Consider the following 18,032-nt stretch of genomic DNA (forward strand, 5'->3'; position numbering starts at 1 on the left):
CCAAGAATGACATTTCTTTAAGGCTAGGTTTAAATCACATATTAAATATTGAACTGAATATATAGTTTACGAATATAGACAGCTAAAAAAAGCCAAAAAACAGAAAATCTCACAAGTCATACTGCCAGTTATCTGCAAGAACACTAAGATATAAGTTTAAACTGAATTTCTTCCATTTCTTTTGACTCTCCAAAGCGTAACTCTATAATAAAAATGAAACTCAAATGACACGTACCTGTGTACCCTCTGATCACATCTTAGGACAATAAGAGGATCTATCATCAGGTCATTCTGAGTATACTTTTGTTGTCGTACAAACTTTATTGAAGGTTGAAGTGCATTAACTGTCATTACCCACAGCCTGACGAGAAAATAATCACATGTTCAAAAACAAAAACAGCTCTATTATAATTGAAACCTGTAGCCATATAGTCCTTTCTGTCTTAGAAAGATATACTGAGGAAAAAATTAGAAAACAGGTGTGAATAAACTTGAAAAAATCAAAACCTATAGAAATCTAACCTATTATTATGACTCTAAAACACATGAAGATCAAACAGGAAACACAAAGTAGTTTCAAAAATCTTCACAGTTATAATGGAATAATCATGGCATATAAAATAAAAATTTGAATTAAAACCTCAGTTATACCATACGTGCTATATGACCCTGTGTAAGTGACTGAGCCTCTCTGAACTGTTTCCTCATCTGTAAAATAGGAATATAATACCTATAAATGAAATAATACTTACCAAAGCACTTTGAAACTGTATCTGGCCCCATAAATTAAGTCATTGTTTTGTATTTATCATCATGAAATCTCAATGTGAGATGCCACTTTGAGATTAGACGTCAATAGACTATAGGTGGTTACTAACCTGACTGCACACCAGAATTACTGAGGGATATGCCAATATGGAAATTACCTAATCTCTTACAGTGAAGCCCAGGATCCATCAGCCCCACCTCAAACACAGAGCTTGCCCACTCTTAAATATGAGTGGACAGCCAAAAATCATTAAACATATAAAAGAAGACTTCTACTTTGAAAAACATTAAAATATATAAGCAGAAAAAAAGGAACTCCAAAGAAACAGAGAATGTAGGGATGAGAAGAAAATTTTTTTTTAAACCTATAATTAATATCCTTAAAGGACATAATATTTCATATATGAAACAAGAACAGAAGGCATTTAAAAATATTCAGATAAGAAAGAGCCCTTAGCGCCAGCCCCGGGGTTAGCGGTTAGGTGTGCGTGCTCCGCTACTGGCGGCCTGGGTTCAGATCCCGGGCGCGCACCGATGCACCGCTTCTCCGGCCATGCTGAGGCCGCATCCCACATACAGCAACTAGAAGGATGTGCAGCTATGACATACAACTATCTACTGGGGCTTTGGGGCAAAAAAAGGAGGATTGGCAATAGATGTTAGCTCAGAGCCGGTCTTCCTCAGCAAAAAGAGGAGGATTAGCATGGATGTTAGCTCAGGGCTGATCTTCCTCACAAAAAAGAAAAAAAGAAAGAGCCCTTAGAAATTAACAATAAAACAGAAATTTTTTAAATTCAAAAGAAAAAGCAGAAGATAACATTGAGGAAATATCCAGAAAGTATATTCAAAAGGAAAATTAAAGAATAGAGGAGAAAATGAGAGAATAAGTCCAAGAGGTATAAAATCCAAATCACAAAAAATTCCAGAAAACAGAGGGAAAGAAATTATTGAAGGAAAAAAAATATATACAAGAAAATGTCACAGGGGCCAGCCCAGTGGCACAGAGGTTAAGTGCGCAAGCTCCACTTCGGCAGCCCAGGGTTCGCAGGTTCGGATCCCAGCACGCACCGATGCACCATTTGTCAAGCCATGCTGTGGCAGCATCCCATATAAAGTAGAGGAAGATGGGCACAGATGTTAGCCCAGGGCCAATCTTCCTCAGCAAAAAAGAGGAGGATTGGCATCGGATGTTAGCACAGGGCTAATCTTCCTCACAAAAAAAAAGAAGAAAAAAAAAGAAAATGTCATAGAAATGAAGGCATTAGTACCCAGATTGAAAAAAACCCAACCAAGTGCCCAGCACTACGAATAAAAAAAGAGCCACACCAAAATACTTCACCCTGAAATTCCAGAAAACTGAAAGAAAAAGAACTAAAACATTTAAGAGATAAAAAACAATGGTCACATACAAAGGATTGGGAATTGGTGTAACATCAGATTATTCAATAGCAATAAGAGAAGCTCTAATTCTTTTGGTAAAAGGAAAAATGAGCTGATATTCTACACCTAGGCTAAATATCAATCACACGTGAGGGGAACAATAAAAAACCTTTTCATGCATGCAAATCTCAAAAAAAAATAAGTTTCCCAAACACCCTTTCTTAGGAAGCAACTTGAGTATGAGTTCCACTCACTAAAATGAGGAACTAAACCAAGAAAGAGAAAAACATGGAATCCAACAACGATGAGAGACCAAGGAATTCCAGGACGGCTATTGTGCGTGTCCCAGATTGAAACGTGAGGATGGAAGGCTCTGAAAGGAATGTTTCCAAGAAAAAGATGTTACTGACACATTACTGGATGTGTTATAACTAACTGTAAATTAAATTTCCCCTCAGTAATGGAGTTTGGGAATGAATTAGTTATTGATACCAAAAAAAAAAAAAAAAAAACCCCTGAGCAAATGGAAAAGAGACAAGTATTAACTCAGGGTTTGTGTGGAGGGTGTGGAGGAGGGTAGTTGTATAAGAAAGAAATTGTAATCAAAGGATATTACATAGGTCACTATAAATAACACTTATGTAGTCATCATAATATGCACACTATATATTGCTTTAATCAGAAATTTTGATGTAACTGTGTTGGGAGAAATAGAGGAAGAGAAAGTATGTTGGGGGAAGAGGAGCTCATAGGGGAGGAAGCAAGAAAGTACTGAATCTTCATTTTGTATAGTAAGAAGTCAAAAGATAATTCCTAAATTGGAAAGTCAGAAAATCATAGTAATTATAAGCATATTATTGACATATATGGGGGGATACAAATGCCAGAACAAAAAGATAAAAGAGCTGAAAATAGTTGTCTCTGGGGAGCAAAGGTCTAAAATGGGGAGGTGTGGGCAGACCGTATATACTATTTAACCTCTTAAGTTATGTGGATTTATTAATTTGATATAAGTAAAAAATTAAATTCAAAAACTATAAATATTCCCAGACCTACTGAATCAAAATCTCAGATAAGTCCAGCCCAGTATTCTGTTTTTAGAGCTGACCAGGTGTTTTTGATGCAATCTATGGACCAGCAGAGACCCACTTGACTAAAGACAAAATAATTAATCCAGCGTTCTCTAAACTTTGCTGCATACTGGAATGAACTGGGGAATCTTTAAAAAAATACTAATGCCTGAGTCCCACCCACAGACATTCTGATTTAATTGGCATGGGTTACAACTTGGGGATCAAGAGTTTTAAAAGCTCTCCAGGTGATTTTAATGTGCAGCAAAATTTGGAGCCACTGAAATGATGCAAGACACAATAGTGATCTAAATCACAATGAGCCACAAATGACAGATGCCTATACAGGAGAGCTCACTTGTAAAGAACTGTCTCAAGTTGGAAATACTTTAAGGTTTCTCTTTGTTTCTTAAGATAAAGTTTATTTTTTCCTTAAAGTTATAACACCTCTTTAATTAGTAGTCTTGAGAAAGGATTTAAATTGTTAAATACACAACAATTGTTTTCAACAATTAAGTTTAGATTATTGTATATAATCACTGCTATACACTTATCTATTACATGTAACAATACACTGAAATTACCTTCTAGGCATCACAGTATTAAGAACCATCCACAGTTTATTGACCGTTTGAAGAATTCTCCGTGGAACCCCTGAATTCAATAGCTGGTTCATATTGGATGTTAATACTTCTGCATATGGTATAAGTTCACTGGCAGAGAGCAGAGTCAAGTGTTCTAGAATCTGCATCACTTGTGTGTGACTTACTGGGACAGCTGAAAATGCTAAAAGGAAAACTTAGCAGTCATATCTAAATTCTATACAGCTTACCAAATAGGAAGTAACATTGCTCTATCAGACTTTAGGCCAAACAAATCAAGAAAACAATGTTGCTTTACAAGTAAAACTTTCAATTCTAGCCATAGTTTTGGCTATACTTAAAATAAGGACTTTAAGAAAAATTTATGTAGGTGTAGTTATTTCATAAAGAACAAAAAATATCTCATTTTAAAAATCACATTAGTGACCCAAAGACAAATGTCATTTCGTTGGTGATTCAGACTGATTTTAAAAATTGACTGAAATATGAAAATATACCCAGATATTGCTTTTGGTAGTAACATTCATTTGAAAGATTAAAATTTCTTGATACCTTCTTCCAAGGGGCCCCCATTATAGGTTATAAGCACCCAGCAGATTGCTGTTATTAAAAAATATCTAGGACTGTGCTCTTTAATACAATAGTCACTAACCATATCTGGCTATTGAGCACTTGAAATGTAGCTAGTCCAAAATGAGATGTGCTATAAGTATAAAATACACACCAGATTGCAAAGACTCAGTATGGAAAAACAGTAAAATATCTCATTAATAGTTTTTTATATTGATTACATGATAAAATAATAGATATATTGGGCTAAATAAAATAATTATTAAAATTAATTTTGCCTGTTTCTTTTTACTTTTTTATTGTGGCTATAGAAAGTTTAAAATTATATGTGTGGCTTATATCATATTTCTATCTGACAGTGGTGATCTAGAACACTATCCATTGACCACAAGTACATTGCTCTATTCCATGGCACTTATTTCTGACTATTATTTCTGACTTATTTCCTTATGGGACCTTCCTAAAACCGCACGTCCTGTTTAGTGATATAATGCAGGACCTATGAGGAAACAGATATAAGCATATCAGAAATAAATTGTTAAAACTCCTTAAACTCAAAGAGAATTACTTAAAATATATTCACCAAAACATTATTACATCCCCAGGGAAATTCTGCCTGATTTTAAGATTTCAATGAGCCTAACATCTCTTTGCACTACTAAAGGGGAAAAAGGAGTATCTATTTACTATACCTTCTTGGAGTTGTTTAGGAGAGTGGTTTTTGGCATTATTAGTCAGGAGCATTCGCCTTAACAGGGCATCAGTCCCTGTGATTTCTTCTTCACAGATCCAATCATCCACAATGCATAAATGTGGGTAGTTAGTTGCAAGGAGACGTAGTAAAGCAGAATGCAACCCTTAAAAATTTACAAGAAGTCAACTGGACTCTTCATTTTTAAACACAAAAATCATCTCTCTCCCCTCTCCTCCTCCCTTCTCCCTTTCATTTTCAGCAATCCAAAGGAATTTGCACTTCTTGTGCATGCATACAACAGTTTGAGAACTTCTGGTTAGTTCAGCCAGGGAATCTGTTCAAATAAAGATCCCCAAGTGATCTGATACACAGGAAGTTGGAAACTACTACTTTTATCAAAAGTTCTCAACTTTCTTTCACCATATCCCAACACAAAAGTCTTCCATCAGGAAAAGTTGTTTGACATAGCAGTAGTTCAAGAATTGAGGCGGGGCGGGGAGAAAAGAATGTCCATTTCAGGGAGACCATATATGGTTTGAAAAAGTCCTCACTCGGAAATTCTGATAGGATAACATGTCGTCTCCTCCAACCCAGTTGAGAATCATTGTTATAGCTGGGTAAAATTAAAGTTGCTCACTTTGAGTACCTAAAAGGTCTCAGGTACTTTACATACATTTTCTCATTTCAACCTAACATTCCTACAAGGTAAGCAATATTGTCTCCATTCTATTGTAAGGAACAGGCTGAAAGACATTTATTAATGTCCTAAAGTCACACAGCTAAGTATGTCAGCAAACAGAAGCAATACTGATGATACCCACAAGAGGGTGCATTTGTCTTGCTTCAAGAAGGGTTAAGGAAGCCCCAAAGGAACGGGAAACCTTCCTTTTTCTAAATCAGTCTTGTTTCTAACCTTTTTCTTATAGCATAGTTTGACTATTCATATTGTGTAACATCAATAATGAGAAAATAAATGATGATACTGTAAAAATGCCTATTTAGATATACAAAATAGTGCATGGCACATAAATACTTAATAAATATTGTTGTTACTATACTATTATTATCATCATCAGAGTTGTAAGAGCAGTAGTAATAGTATTAGTAGTAATAAAAGTACTTTAGATCCAATCATCCCCTTATTATGCAACTTAGATCAAATCATACCACTGTTTAGTCCCAGTAGGGATAGTACCTGCTTCCTTTCTCATAGAAACTGCTTAAAATTAATGTTTCAGTTTGAAAGGACACTCTAACAATCAAAAGTGGTATAATTTTAAAGTTTAAAAATCTAAATGCACAAGTATATGTATAGTTAAGACTATGGGTTTGGATCCCAGGCACAGACCTACTCTACTCACCACCCACACTGTGGCGGTGTCCCACATACAAAATAGAGCAAGATTGGCACAGATGTCAGCTCGGGGCTAATCTTTCTCAAGCAAAAAAAGAGGAGGACTGGCAATGGATGTTAGCTCAGGGCGAATTTTCTTCAGTAAAAAAAAAAAAAAAACAACAAAAAGGTCGATCTACATGTACTGACATGAAAAGATTTCCAAGACTCCAAGAGAAAAAATAAGTCTCAGAAGAGAGAAGATATACTACCATTTATATTTTACAGAAAGAATTTCTTACTCATGTATCTATTAGCTTCAACCATATGAAATTGCACTTTTCTAAGTCAAAAATAGTTAAATACCTGCGATTTCATATGGTTCAACCTAAAGAAAAAAATATCTGAAATTACACACCAAAATAAAATAGCTAGGAGTTTGGGAGGGAAGGGTTGGTTTGCAGGGAGTAAGACAGTTAGGGAGGTAAAGAGAAATTTCACTCTTGAATTGTTTTGAATTTTTAACATTGAGCATCTATTACACTTTGTAACACTATAAACAGTAAAGTATGTTTTAGCAATAAACATTAAAGTAAAAAGCAAGTAAAACAAATACCTCCCAACTCCTGCTGCAGCCCTTGAGCCTGTCGAATAAGGAATTTGATAGGAATCTGATCCATTAAAGAAGATGAGTATGATTTGGGCTTTCTTTGCATAGCAGCTGTCAGTCAAAGAAGAAAAGTGTAAGATAAATAAAGGGTCAGAAACAACAGAAATCTTAACCTTCAACCCAAATGGGAACAAAAACAATGTTAAATTACTTTTAATTCACTTAATCTGTAAATATAGGTAAATAAAAATCTGTAAATAAAAGACAAAGAATCACTACCAAAATAATGGATACACAGGATGAGCAAGAACATAGCTAAGAGCAAGATCTGGAAAATGCCCCAAAATTGAAACTAGTTGGGAAAACAATCATGAGTGAGAGAAGCCATCTGCAGAAGTGCCCTACACTAAAAAAAAAAAAAAAAACCACCTGATAAGTAAGTCAAGACTTTCTCAAATCTAATTAGGAAGAGCAAATGCATCACGACCACACGGCTTAAAGCTCATGATTCTAACGCCTTGTTTTAACCTATTATATATTCTAGTGGTGACTGACTCTTTTAAAGGAAGTTGGGCAATATGAATTTGACTTCCTTCTCTCACAACTTCTACCTTCAGCCAGCTAACAAGTCCATTTTTTTTTACAAGTCCATCTTAATTTCTGTTCTTTTTCTGCTGTCCTAATTCAGTGACTACTCATCATTTGTTTAAATATCTATTATGGCCCAATTTTCCTGACTCTAAATTCTCTTCTCTTTAAATTATCCTTTACACTGCTGCAATAGTCCTCTTATTTAAATACAGATTTGGCTAGATCATGTGTCTCTGGCTCCATGCTCAAAAACTTTCAGTGGATTCCTAGATCCCACAGAATAAAGGACCTTGCCAATCAACACTATTTTTCTCTGTCTCATTTCCATCATACTCTATATGCCTGACATCCTCATCTCATTCCAAGGTACTTTGCTTGTACAACATAGGACTATATGAGAATCTAAACCAGGGTGTTCATAGTTTAAAAAAATCATATCTAATATACTTATTTTTCAAATACAAACCACAAAGTGGCTCAACAAATTTTTTTTGGTTGAAGACAAGTACATAAGTGCAAGTGTTAGAATAAAGGGTGAGAATCATTACCTATACAAACCATATAACTCTTGATTAGATATAATCCCCCTTGTAAATTAATAAATTAGCATCCGAGTTTTCCATACCAATCTTCTATGAATTGAGCAAGAGTGTGTTTCAGAAGACAGTTAAAATAATACAGGTTTCAGTGGTAGTCAAAATTCTGGTTCCAATACTTACTACTTAGAAAGTAGTCCTACCCAGAGCAATTAAGCAAGAAAAAGAAACAAAAGGCACCAAATTGGAAAGGAAGAAGTAAAACTGTCACTCTTTGCAGATGACATGATATTGTACATGGAAAACAATAAAGACTCCATAAAAAAACTGTTAGAACTAATAAATGAATTCAGTAAAGTAGCAGGATACAAAATCAATACACATAAATCTGTTGCGTTTCTATACACTAATAAGAAACTTTCAGAAAGAGAAATTCAGAAAACAATCCCATTAACAACTTCATCAAAAAGAATAAAACACCTAGGAATAAATTTAACCAAGGAATTGAAAGACCTGTATATTGAAAACTACAAGACATTATGAAAGAAATTGAAGACGACACAAATAAATGGATAGATATTCCACACTCATGGACTGGAAGAATCAATATTGTTAAAACATCCATTCTACCAAAAGCAATCTACAGATTCAATGCAATCCCTAACAAAATTCCAACAGCATTTTTCACAGAAATAGAACAAATAATCCTAAAATTTGTATGGAACCAAAAAAGACACAAATAGCCAAGGCAATTTTGAGAAAGAACAAAGCTGGAGGCATCATGCTCCCTGATTTCCAACTATATTACAAAGCCATAAAAATTAAAACAGTACAGTATCAGCATAAAAACAGACACACAGATCAATGGAACAGAATAGAGAACCCAGAAATAAACCCACACAAATATGGTCAACTAGTTTACGACAAAGGAGCAAAGAATATACAATGGGGAAAGGACAGTCTCTTCAATAAATGGTGCTGGGAAACTGGACAGCCACATGCAAAAGAATGAAACTCGACCACTATCTTACACTATACACAAAAAATTAACTCAAAATGAATTAAAGACTTGAACATAAGACCTGAAACCATATAACTCCTAGAAGAAAACATAGGCAATAAGCTCCTTGACATAGGTCTTGGCAATGATTTTTTGAATCTGACACCAAAAGCAAAAGCAACAAAAACAAAACTCAACCAGTGGGACTACATCAAATTAAAAAGCTTCTGCACAGCAAAGGAAATCATCAAGAAACTGAAAAGGCATCCTACTGAATGGGAGAAAATATGTGGAAATCATATATCTGTTAAAGGGCTAATATCCAAAATATGTAAAGAACTCACACAACTCAATAGCAAAAAAACAATCTGATTAAAAAATAAACAGAAGACCTGAATAGACATTTTTCCAAAGAAGTTATACAGATGGCCAATAGGTATATGAAAAGATGCTCAACATCATCAGGGAAATGCAAATCAAAACCACAATGAGATATCACCTCACACCTGTTAGAACGGCTATTATCAAAAAGACAAGAAGGGTAAGTGTTGCCAGGATGTGGAAAAAAGGAATCCTCGTGCACTGCTGGTGGGAATGTAAATTGGTATTGCCACTATGGAAAACAGTATGGTGTTTCCTCAAAAAATTAAAATAGAACTACCACATGATGCAGCAATTCCACTTCAGAGTATTTATTCAAAGAAAATGAAACCCTAACTCGAAAAGATATATGCACCCCCATGTCCACTGCGGCATTATTTACAATAGCCAAGATATGGAAATAACGTTAAGTGTCCATCAATGGTAGAAGGAATAAAGAAAACGTTGTATATATACAAAGTGGAATATTATTCAGTCATAAAAAAGAGTGAAATCTTGCCATGTGCGACAACATGGAGGGACCTCAAGGACGTTATGCTAAGTGAAATAAGTCAGACAGAGAAAGACAAATACCATATGATCGCTTTTATATGTGGAATCTTAAAATAAAAAGCTCATAGATACAAAGGACAGACTGGTGGTTGCCAGAGGCAGGGGTGGAAGGTGGGAGAAATGGGTGAAGGGAGTCAAAAGGTAAAAAGAAATTCAATACTAAAAACCTATTTGAAACCACGGCTCTGTGGTCCACCTTGAAAGATATAAAATAACATTATTGTTTGTCTGAAATAACATTAAAGAGGAAAAATGGAATATAAAATGGTATTTCAGAAACAAATTGATTATAAGCAGAATGCTTGTATATTAGTAAAGATAGATTATTTCGAATATTGAAAATAGTTTAATATTTTAAAAAACAAAACAACATACAGGCATACCTCAGGGATATTGCAAGTTCAGTTCCAGACCACCATAATAAAGCGAATATCGCAATAAAGCAAGTCACATAAATTTTTTGGTTTCCTAGTGTATATAAAAGTTATGTTTACACTATTGTCTATTAAGTGTGCAATAGCATTATGTCTAAAAAAAACAATGTATATACCTTCATTAAAAAATACTTTATTGGGGCCAGCCTGCTGGCGTAGTGGTTAAGTTCACGCACTCCACTTCAGCAGCCCAGAGTTCACAGGTTCAGCTCCTGGGCACGGACCTACACACTGCTCATCAAGCCATGCTGTGGTGGTGCCCCACATATAAAAAGTAGAGAAGGATGGGCAAAGGTGTTAGCTCAGCAAAAATCTTCCTCAAGCAAAAAGAGGAAGATTGGCAACAGATGTTAGCTCAAGGCCAATCCCCCACACCAAAGAAAAAAAACTTTATTGCTAAAAAATGCTAACCATCATCTGAGACCTCAGCAAGTCATAATCTTTTGCCCTCGATGTTGATGGCTGCTGACTGATCAGGGTGGTGGTTGCTGAAGGCTGAGGTGCTGTGGCAATTTCTTAAAATAAGACAACACTGAAGTTTGCAGCATCCATTGACTCTTCCTTTCATGAACGATTTCTCTGTAGCATGTGATGCAGTTTGATAGCATTTCACCCACAGTAGACCTTCTTTCAAAATTGGAGTCAATCCTCTCAAACCCTGCTGCTGCTTTATCAACTAAGTTTATACAATACTCTAAATTCTTTTTTGTCTTTCAATAATCTTCACAGCATCTTCACCAGGAGTAGATTCCATCTCAAGAAACCACTTTCTTTGCTCATTTATAAGAAGCAACAACTCATCCATTAAAGTTTTATCATAAGATTGCAGCAATTCAGTCACATATGTCTTCAGGGTCCACTTCTAATTCCAGTTCTCTTGCTAGTTCTACCACATCCACAGTTACTTCCTCCACTGAAGTCCTTAACCCCTCAAAATTATCCATGAGGGGCAGAATCAACTTCTTCCAAACTCCTGTTAATGTTGATATTTTAACCTCTTCCTGTGAATCACACATGTTTTAATGGCATCTAAAATGGTGAATCCTTTCCAGAAGGTTTTTAATTTACTTTGCCCAGATCAATCAGAGGAATCACTATCTATAGCAGCTATAGCCTTACGAAATGTATTTCTTAAATAAGACTTGAAGTCGAAATTACTCTTTGATCCATGGGCTGCAGAATGGATGCTGTGTTAGCAGGCATGAAAACAACATTAATTTCGTTGTACATCTTCATCAGAGCTCTTGGGTGACCAGGTGCATCGTCAATGAGCAGTAATATTTTGAAAGAAATCTTCTTTTCTTAACAGTAGGTCTCAACAGTGGACTTAAAATATTCAGTAAACCATGTTGTACACAGATGTGCTATCAATCAGACTTTGTTGTTCCATTGAGCACAGGCAGAGTAGATCTGGCATAATTCTTCAAGGCCTTAGGATTTTTGGAATGGTAAATGAGCACCAGCTTCAACTTAAAGTCACCAGCTGTATTAGCCCCTAACAAGAGAGTCAGCCTGTCCTTTAAAGCTCTGAAGCCAGGCATTGACTTATCGTCTCTAGCTATGAAAGTCCTAGATGGCATCTTCTTCCAATAAAAGGCTCTTTCGTCTACATTGAAAATCTGTTGCTTCTGCACATCAACAAAACGAAAAGACAAACTAACAATTGCGAGAAGATATTTGCAAATCATATATCTGCTAAGGAGTTAATATCCAAAATACATAAAAAAAATCATACTCAACAACAAAAAAAACAAACAACCCAATTAAAAAAATGGGCAGAGGGGCCGGCCCTGTGGCTTAGCGGTTAAGTGCGTGCACTCCGCTGCTGGCGGCCTGGGTTCGGATCCTGGGCGTGCACCGACACACTGCTTCTCCCGCCATGCTGAGGCCACGTCCCACATACAGCAACTAGAAGGATGTGCAGCTATGACGTACAACTATCTACTGGGGCTTTGGGGGAAAAAATAAATAAATAAATAAAATATTTAAAAAAATGGGCAGAGGATCTGAACAGACACTTTTCCCAAGGAAGATAATACAGATGGCCAACAGGCACATGAAAAGATGTTCAACATCACCAATTATTAGGGAAATGCAAATAAAAACCATAATGAGGTATCACCTAATGCCCATCAGAATGGCTATTATTAAAAAGACAAGAAATAAGTATTGGAGAGAATGTGGAGAAAAGGGAACCCTCACACTGGTGGGAATGTAAACCAGTGCAGCCACTATGAAAAACAGTTTGGAGATTCCTCAAAAAATTAAAAGTAGAACTACCATTTGATCCACCTATTCTACTTCTGGGTATTTTTCCAAAAAAGACAAAAACATTAATTCAAAAAGATATATGCACCCTTATGTTCACTGCAGTATTATTCACAATAGCCAAGACTTGGAAACAACCTAAGTGCCCATCAATGGGTGAATGGATAAAGATGTGGTATGTGTATACAATGGAATACTACTCAGCCGTGAAAAAGATGAAATCTTGCCATTTGCAACAACACACTTGAGAGTATTATGCTAAGGGAAATAACTCATACAGAGAAAGCCAAATACCATGTGACTTTACTCATACATGGAAGATACAAAAATAACAATAAACAAACACAAAGACACAGAGAATAGATTGGTCGTTACCAGAGTGGAAGTGGGGAGTGGGAAGGGCGAAGGGGGTAGAAGGCATATGTGTACAGTAACAGATGACAACTAGACTTTTTAGTGGTGAACATGATGTAGTTTACACAGAAGTCGAAATATAATGATGTACACCTGAAATTTATATAATGTTATAAACCAATGTTACCTCAATAAAAAATTAACTAAAAAAAAAAAGAGGGGCCAGCCCAGTGGTATAGTGATTAAGTTCACGCACTCCACTTCAGCAGCCCAGGGTGTGCAGGTTCAGATCCCAGGCACCGACCTAGACACCGCTCATCAAGCCATGCTGTGGTGGCATCCCACACACAAAATAGATGAAGATTGGCATAGGGCCAATCTTCCCACCAAAAAAAAAAGAAAGAAAAAGAAAACTCTGTTGTTTAGTGTAGCCACCTTCATGAATTATCTTACCTAGATCTTCTGGATAACTTGCTGCAGCTTCTCTATCAGCACTTGCTACTTCACCTTGCACTTTTACATTACAGAGATGGCTTCTTTCCTTAAACCTCATGAACCAACTTCTGCTAGCTTCAAACTTTTCTTCTGCAGCTTCCTCACCTCTCTCAGCCTTCACAGAATTGAAGAGAGTTAGGGCCTTGCTGTGGATTAGGCTTTGGCTTAAGGGAATGTTGTGGCTGGTTTGATCTCCAGATCACTAAAACTTTCTCCATATCAGCAACAAGGCTGTTTCACTTTCTTCTCATTCATGTGTTCACTGGAGTAGCACTTTTAATTTCCTTCAAGAAGTTTTCCTTTGCATTCACAACTTGGCTAACTGGCACAAGAGGCCTAGCTTTCAGCCTATCAGCTTTCAATGTGTCTTCCTCACTAAGCTTAATCATTTGTAGCTCTTGATTTAAAGTGAGAGACGTGTGACTCTTCCTTTCACTTGAAACTTAAGGAGTCATTGTAGGGTTATTAATTGGCCTAATTTCAATACTGTTGTGTCTCAGGGCATAGGGAGGCCCAAGGAGAGAGAGAGGGGAACGTCAAAACACACACATTTATCAATTAAGTTCACCGACTTATATGGGCACGGTTTGTGATGCCCCAAAACAATTACAATAGTAACATCAAAGATCACTGATCACAGAGGCCGGCCCCGTGGCCTAGCGGTTAAGTGCGCGCACTCCGCTACTGGCGGCCCGGGTTCGGATCGGGGCACGCGCCGACACACCACTTGTCCCGCCATGCTGAGGCCGCGTCCCACATACAGCAACTAGAAGGATGTGCAACTATGACATACAATTATCTACTGGGGCTTTGGGGAGAAAAAGGGGGAAAAAAAAAAAAGGAGGAGGATTGGCAACAGATGTTAGCTCAGGGCCAGTCTTCCTCAGCAAAAAGAGGAGGATTGGCATGGATGTTAGCCCAGGGCTGATCTTCCTCACAAAAAAAAAAAGAAATTCAGAGCTTGACTAATCCAAACTAAATGTCAATACGTTTCCTATAATCTGTGATAACTTGTTAGGAGATTGTACAGAACCTATACAAAGTAAAATTTTATTGACAGACATAAAAAAATAACTCGAATAAATTCACTCATTCAAAAACCATTAAGTGCTTACTATGTATCAAGTGATATTCTAAATGCTATATATGGTAGCAAAAAAAAAGACAAAAATTAGCCTTCATGACGCTTACATTTTAATAATTAAAAAGAAAAAATTATTTCATATTCCTAGATGAGAACACAATATTGCAAAGATGTAAACTCTCTCCAAATTAATCTATGAGTTTAATATAATTCTGATCAAAGTCCCAATGTAATTTTCCTCCGTGCAATTTGACAAAATTATTAAAAAGTTCATGTGAAAGATTAAATACGTGAGAATAGACAGAAATACTGAACAAGAACAGTAATGGTGAAAGGTACTGGAAATGTCTAACATAAAAAAAGAAAATCTAAAAACATATAGGTTTGTAACAAAACTTTGATATACCTCAAAGCAACCTTCTGAAGTAATATGAAAATGACAGATTATTCATTATGTAATGTTGACAAGTAACCAATTATAAAAAAATAAAATTGGATACTTTACACCAAAATTAAAGGAATATTTAATTTTAAAAATGAAATAATAACGCCCTAAAAGAAAATATAGGTGATTAGTTATATAATGTTAGTACCTTGCTTTGAAAGATTTTCCTCCACATAAAATTCTATAATTAAAAAACACCATAAACAATTATAACACTCAATATTGTAAAAAATGGGCACTCATATCTTATACAAATGAGGTATAATGGTATAACCTATCTGGAAGGCAATATGGCAATTCATTTTTTAAATTGTATAATTTTCCAAAATCTTTGACTTAGTAGCTCTATATCTAGGAATCTGTCCTAAGGACCGAAACAATCACACCTGTATACAGAGTCAGCTCTAAGGATATTCATTCCTCCACTGGTTATAATGGCAAAATTTGGAAATAATTTCAATGTCCAACAATAAGGAATTTGTTAAGTAATGGTACATATTTATGAAGAAATATTATACAGCTATTAAAGATCATATATTAGAAAAAAATTTACTATAATAGGTAAATATTTAAAATGTATTAGTAAGTAGAAAGGATACATTGCAAACATATATCATGATTCTGACTCTGTGAAAGCTATCATACGGGCAAAGACTGAAGGGTCTGCTAGCAAAATTCTAATGGTGATTACCTCTAGGCAGTAGAATTATGGGTGATTGATACTTTGGTCTTTGTACTTTTCTCATTTCCTGAATTTTCTCCAGTAAACATACTTAATAAATGTTTTCATTTTAAAAATCAGTTCTTTTGCATTAAAATACAAAAACAATTAGGTAAATAATGAAATAAGTTTAAAATGCTTATACTATTACTCTATAATATAGCTACGTGACTATTAGAACCCTTTTTTGTCAAAACTTGATTTTACAGCTCTGAAACTTCAAGCTGCCAAGAAATAATATCTGCCAATGTTTGCTTAAAAGTTTCTGCACTTTGAAAGAGGCAGTTGGAATTAATTATTTTCTTCTAAGAAGAAAGTTAACTATCAACTGCAAAGAAAAACTTCAAGTGCAGAAATTTAGAGCGAGTGAACATCACAGTTTCCCCAAGTACCACAGGATGCATCTTGTTCTCCTGGTGACCAAGAAGGAAATTTCACACATAACAGAAGGACAGAAGCAGAGAAAAAGGCAGATTTATTTTTACTAAAGTTAAGCTTGAGGGAGAGAGTAAAGCAAGTAATACTTTTAGCCACTTAAGAATGAGATTGCACTTAGTATCCCAATGGCTGCTTTAGGAACAGACAAATAGTTCCTCGTATGTTCGATATTAATTACTATTGTCTAACTTCAAAGGTATCTAAAAATAAACTGTTTTATCTAGTAATAAAGTCTTCAGATATAATAAATAGGGAATATTTTTTTAAGTATAAAAACTGGAAATATGGGGGCTGGCCCAGTGGTGTAGTGGTTAAGTTTGCACACTCCACTTTGGTGGCCTGGGGTTCAGAGGTTCGGATCCCAGGCACAGACCTACACACACTCCTAAAGGCTTGCTGTGGCGGAATCCCATATACAAAATAGAGGAAGATTGGCACAAATGCTAGCCCATCGACAATCTTCCTCAGGTAAAAAAAAAAAGGAAGATTGGGGCCGGCCCTGCGGCGTAGCGGTTAAGTGCGCAAGCTCTGCTGCTGGCGGCCTGGGTTCGGATCCCAGGCTCGCACTGATGCACCGCTTGTCAGGCCATGCTGTGGTGGCGTCCCATATAAAGTGGAGGAAGACAGGCACAGATGTTAGCCTAGGGCCAGTCTTCCTCAGCAAAAAGAGGAGGATTGGCGTGGATGTTAGCTCAGGGCTGATACTCCTCACAAAAAAATAAAAAATAAAAAAAAATAAAATGTAAGGTTATTATAAAAAAAAAAAGGAAGATTGGCAACAGATGTTAGCTCAGGGCCAATCTTCCTCACCAAAAAAAAAAAAAAAAACCTGGAAATATAATGGTAATGCTCATATTTTAATTGGGTATTAGTACACAGGGATTTATTATATTACTCTTTATTTATTCCACATACTCTTTTGGATCAGTACAATATTTAACTAATATTGATATATACATGTATTATAAATATTTTTAAACAAACCAAAAATATATGTGTATGTGAAAAATATATATATACACACAACCACACATTTTTTTAATGACTATGATATTCTAATACTTGGCTCTACCTCAAATTTCAGAATTTCATATTTGAGCTTCTGCAGCTAACCAGTAGCTGCTAATAATGTTTATTTTAAGGGCCAAAACCACAGAACGGTTAACAAGGTACTGAAACTACAACACAACTTCACAGGAATAAATTTTAAGGCAAAATAATTACCTTTTTGGCCATGAAAGAGCAAAATTCTCTCATGTTGTGACATATTCTGCAGTTATTTGTTCCCCTTGGAGATGAGAAACTAGACTAGGAAAAAATCTCCTGAACCAGGGGGAAAAATTCTCCAAGGAAAGGCCAATCCTTCCATTTGTCTTCTACATCCCATCTCCTCTCACCTATCAAGGACGTCACTCCAGGACTGGCATCATCAACCTTCCCTCACTACTAGATTACTCCCAACAGCATACAAACATTCTCTTATCTCTTTCACTTTAAAAAAAATCCTCTCCTGACCTTCTTTTCCTCTCCAATTACTACATTCATTTTTCTTCTTCTCTTTACAACTCCTCAAAAGAGCTGTCTCTACTCATTGTCTCCAGTAGATCTCCTCTAATTTTCTTTCTTTCTTTCTTTTTTGTGAGGAAGATTAGCCCTGAGCTAACATCTGTTGCCAATCCTCCTCTTTTTACCAAAGAAGATTGGCC

General features: G+C 35.8%; 1 protein-coding gene across 3 annotated transcripts in view; it reads right to left on the reverse strand.

Moving 5' to 3' along the window:
* Positions 1–18,032, reverse strand: part of INTS2 (integrator complex subunit 2) — a 58,391-nt gene that overhangs the window by 10,599 nt on the left and 29,760 nt on the right. For all 3 annotated transcript variants that reach the window (XM_004434807.3, XM_014790911.2, XM_087440872.1), the window contains exons 16-19: positions 7,034–7,138; positions 5,083–5,247; positions 3,803–4,004; positions 236–361 (exon numbers count right to left, since the gene is read on the reverse strand). In XM_004434807.3, the coding sequence (XP_004434864.1) occupies positions 236–361; positions 3,803–4,004; positions 5,083–5,247; positions 7,034–7,138 (598 nt within the window). The remainder of the gene's footprint in view (positions 1–235; positions 362–3,802; positions 4,005–5,082; positions 5,248–7,033; positions 7,139–18,032) is intronic.

Source organism: Ceratotherium simum, chromosome 16, assembly GCF_057802395.1.
Source record: "Ceratotherium simum simum isolate JZ-2026a chromosome 16, ASM5780239v1, whole genome shotgun sequence".
In the NCBI taxonomy this organism is placed as follows: Eukaryota; Metazoa; Chordata; class Mammalia; order Perissodactyla; family Rhinocerotidae; genus Ceratotherium; species Ceratotherium simum.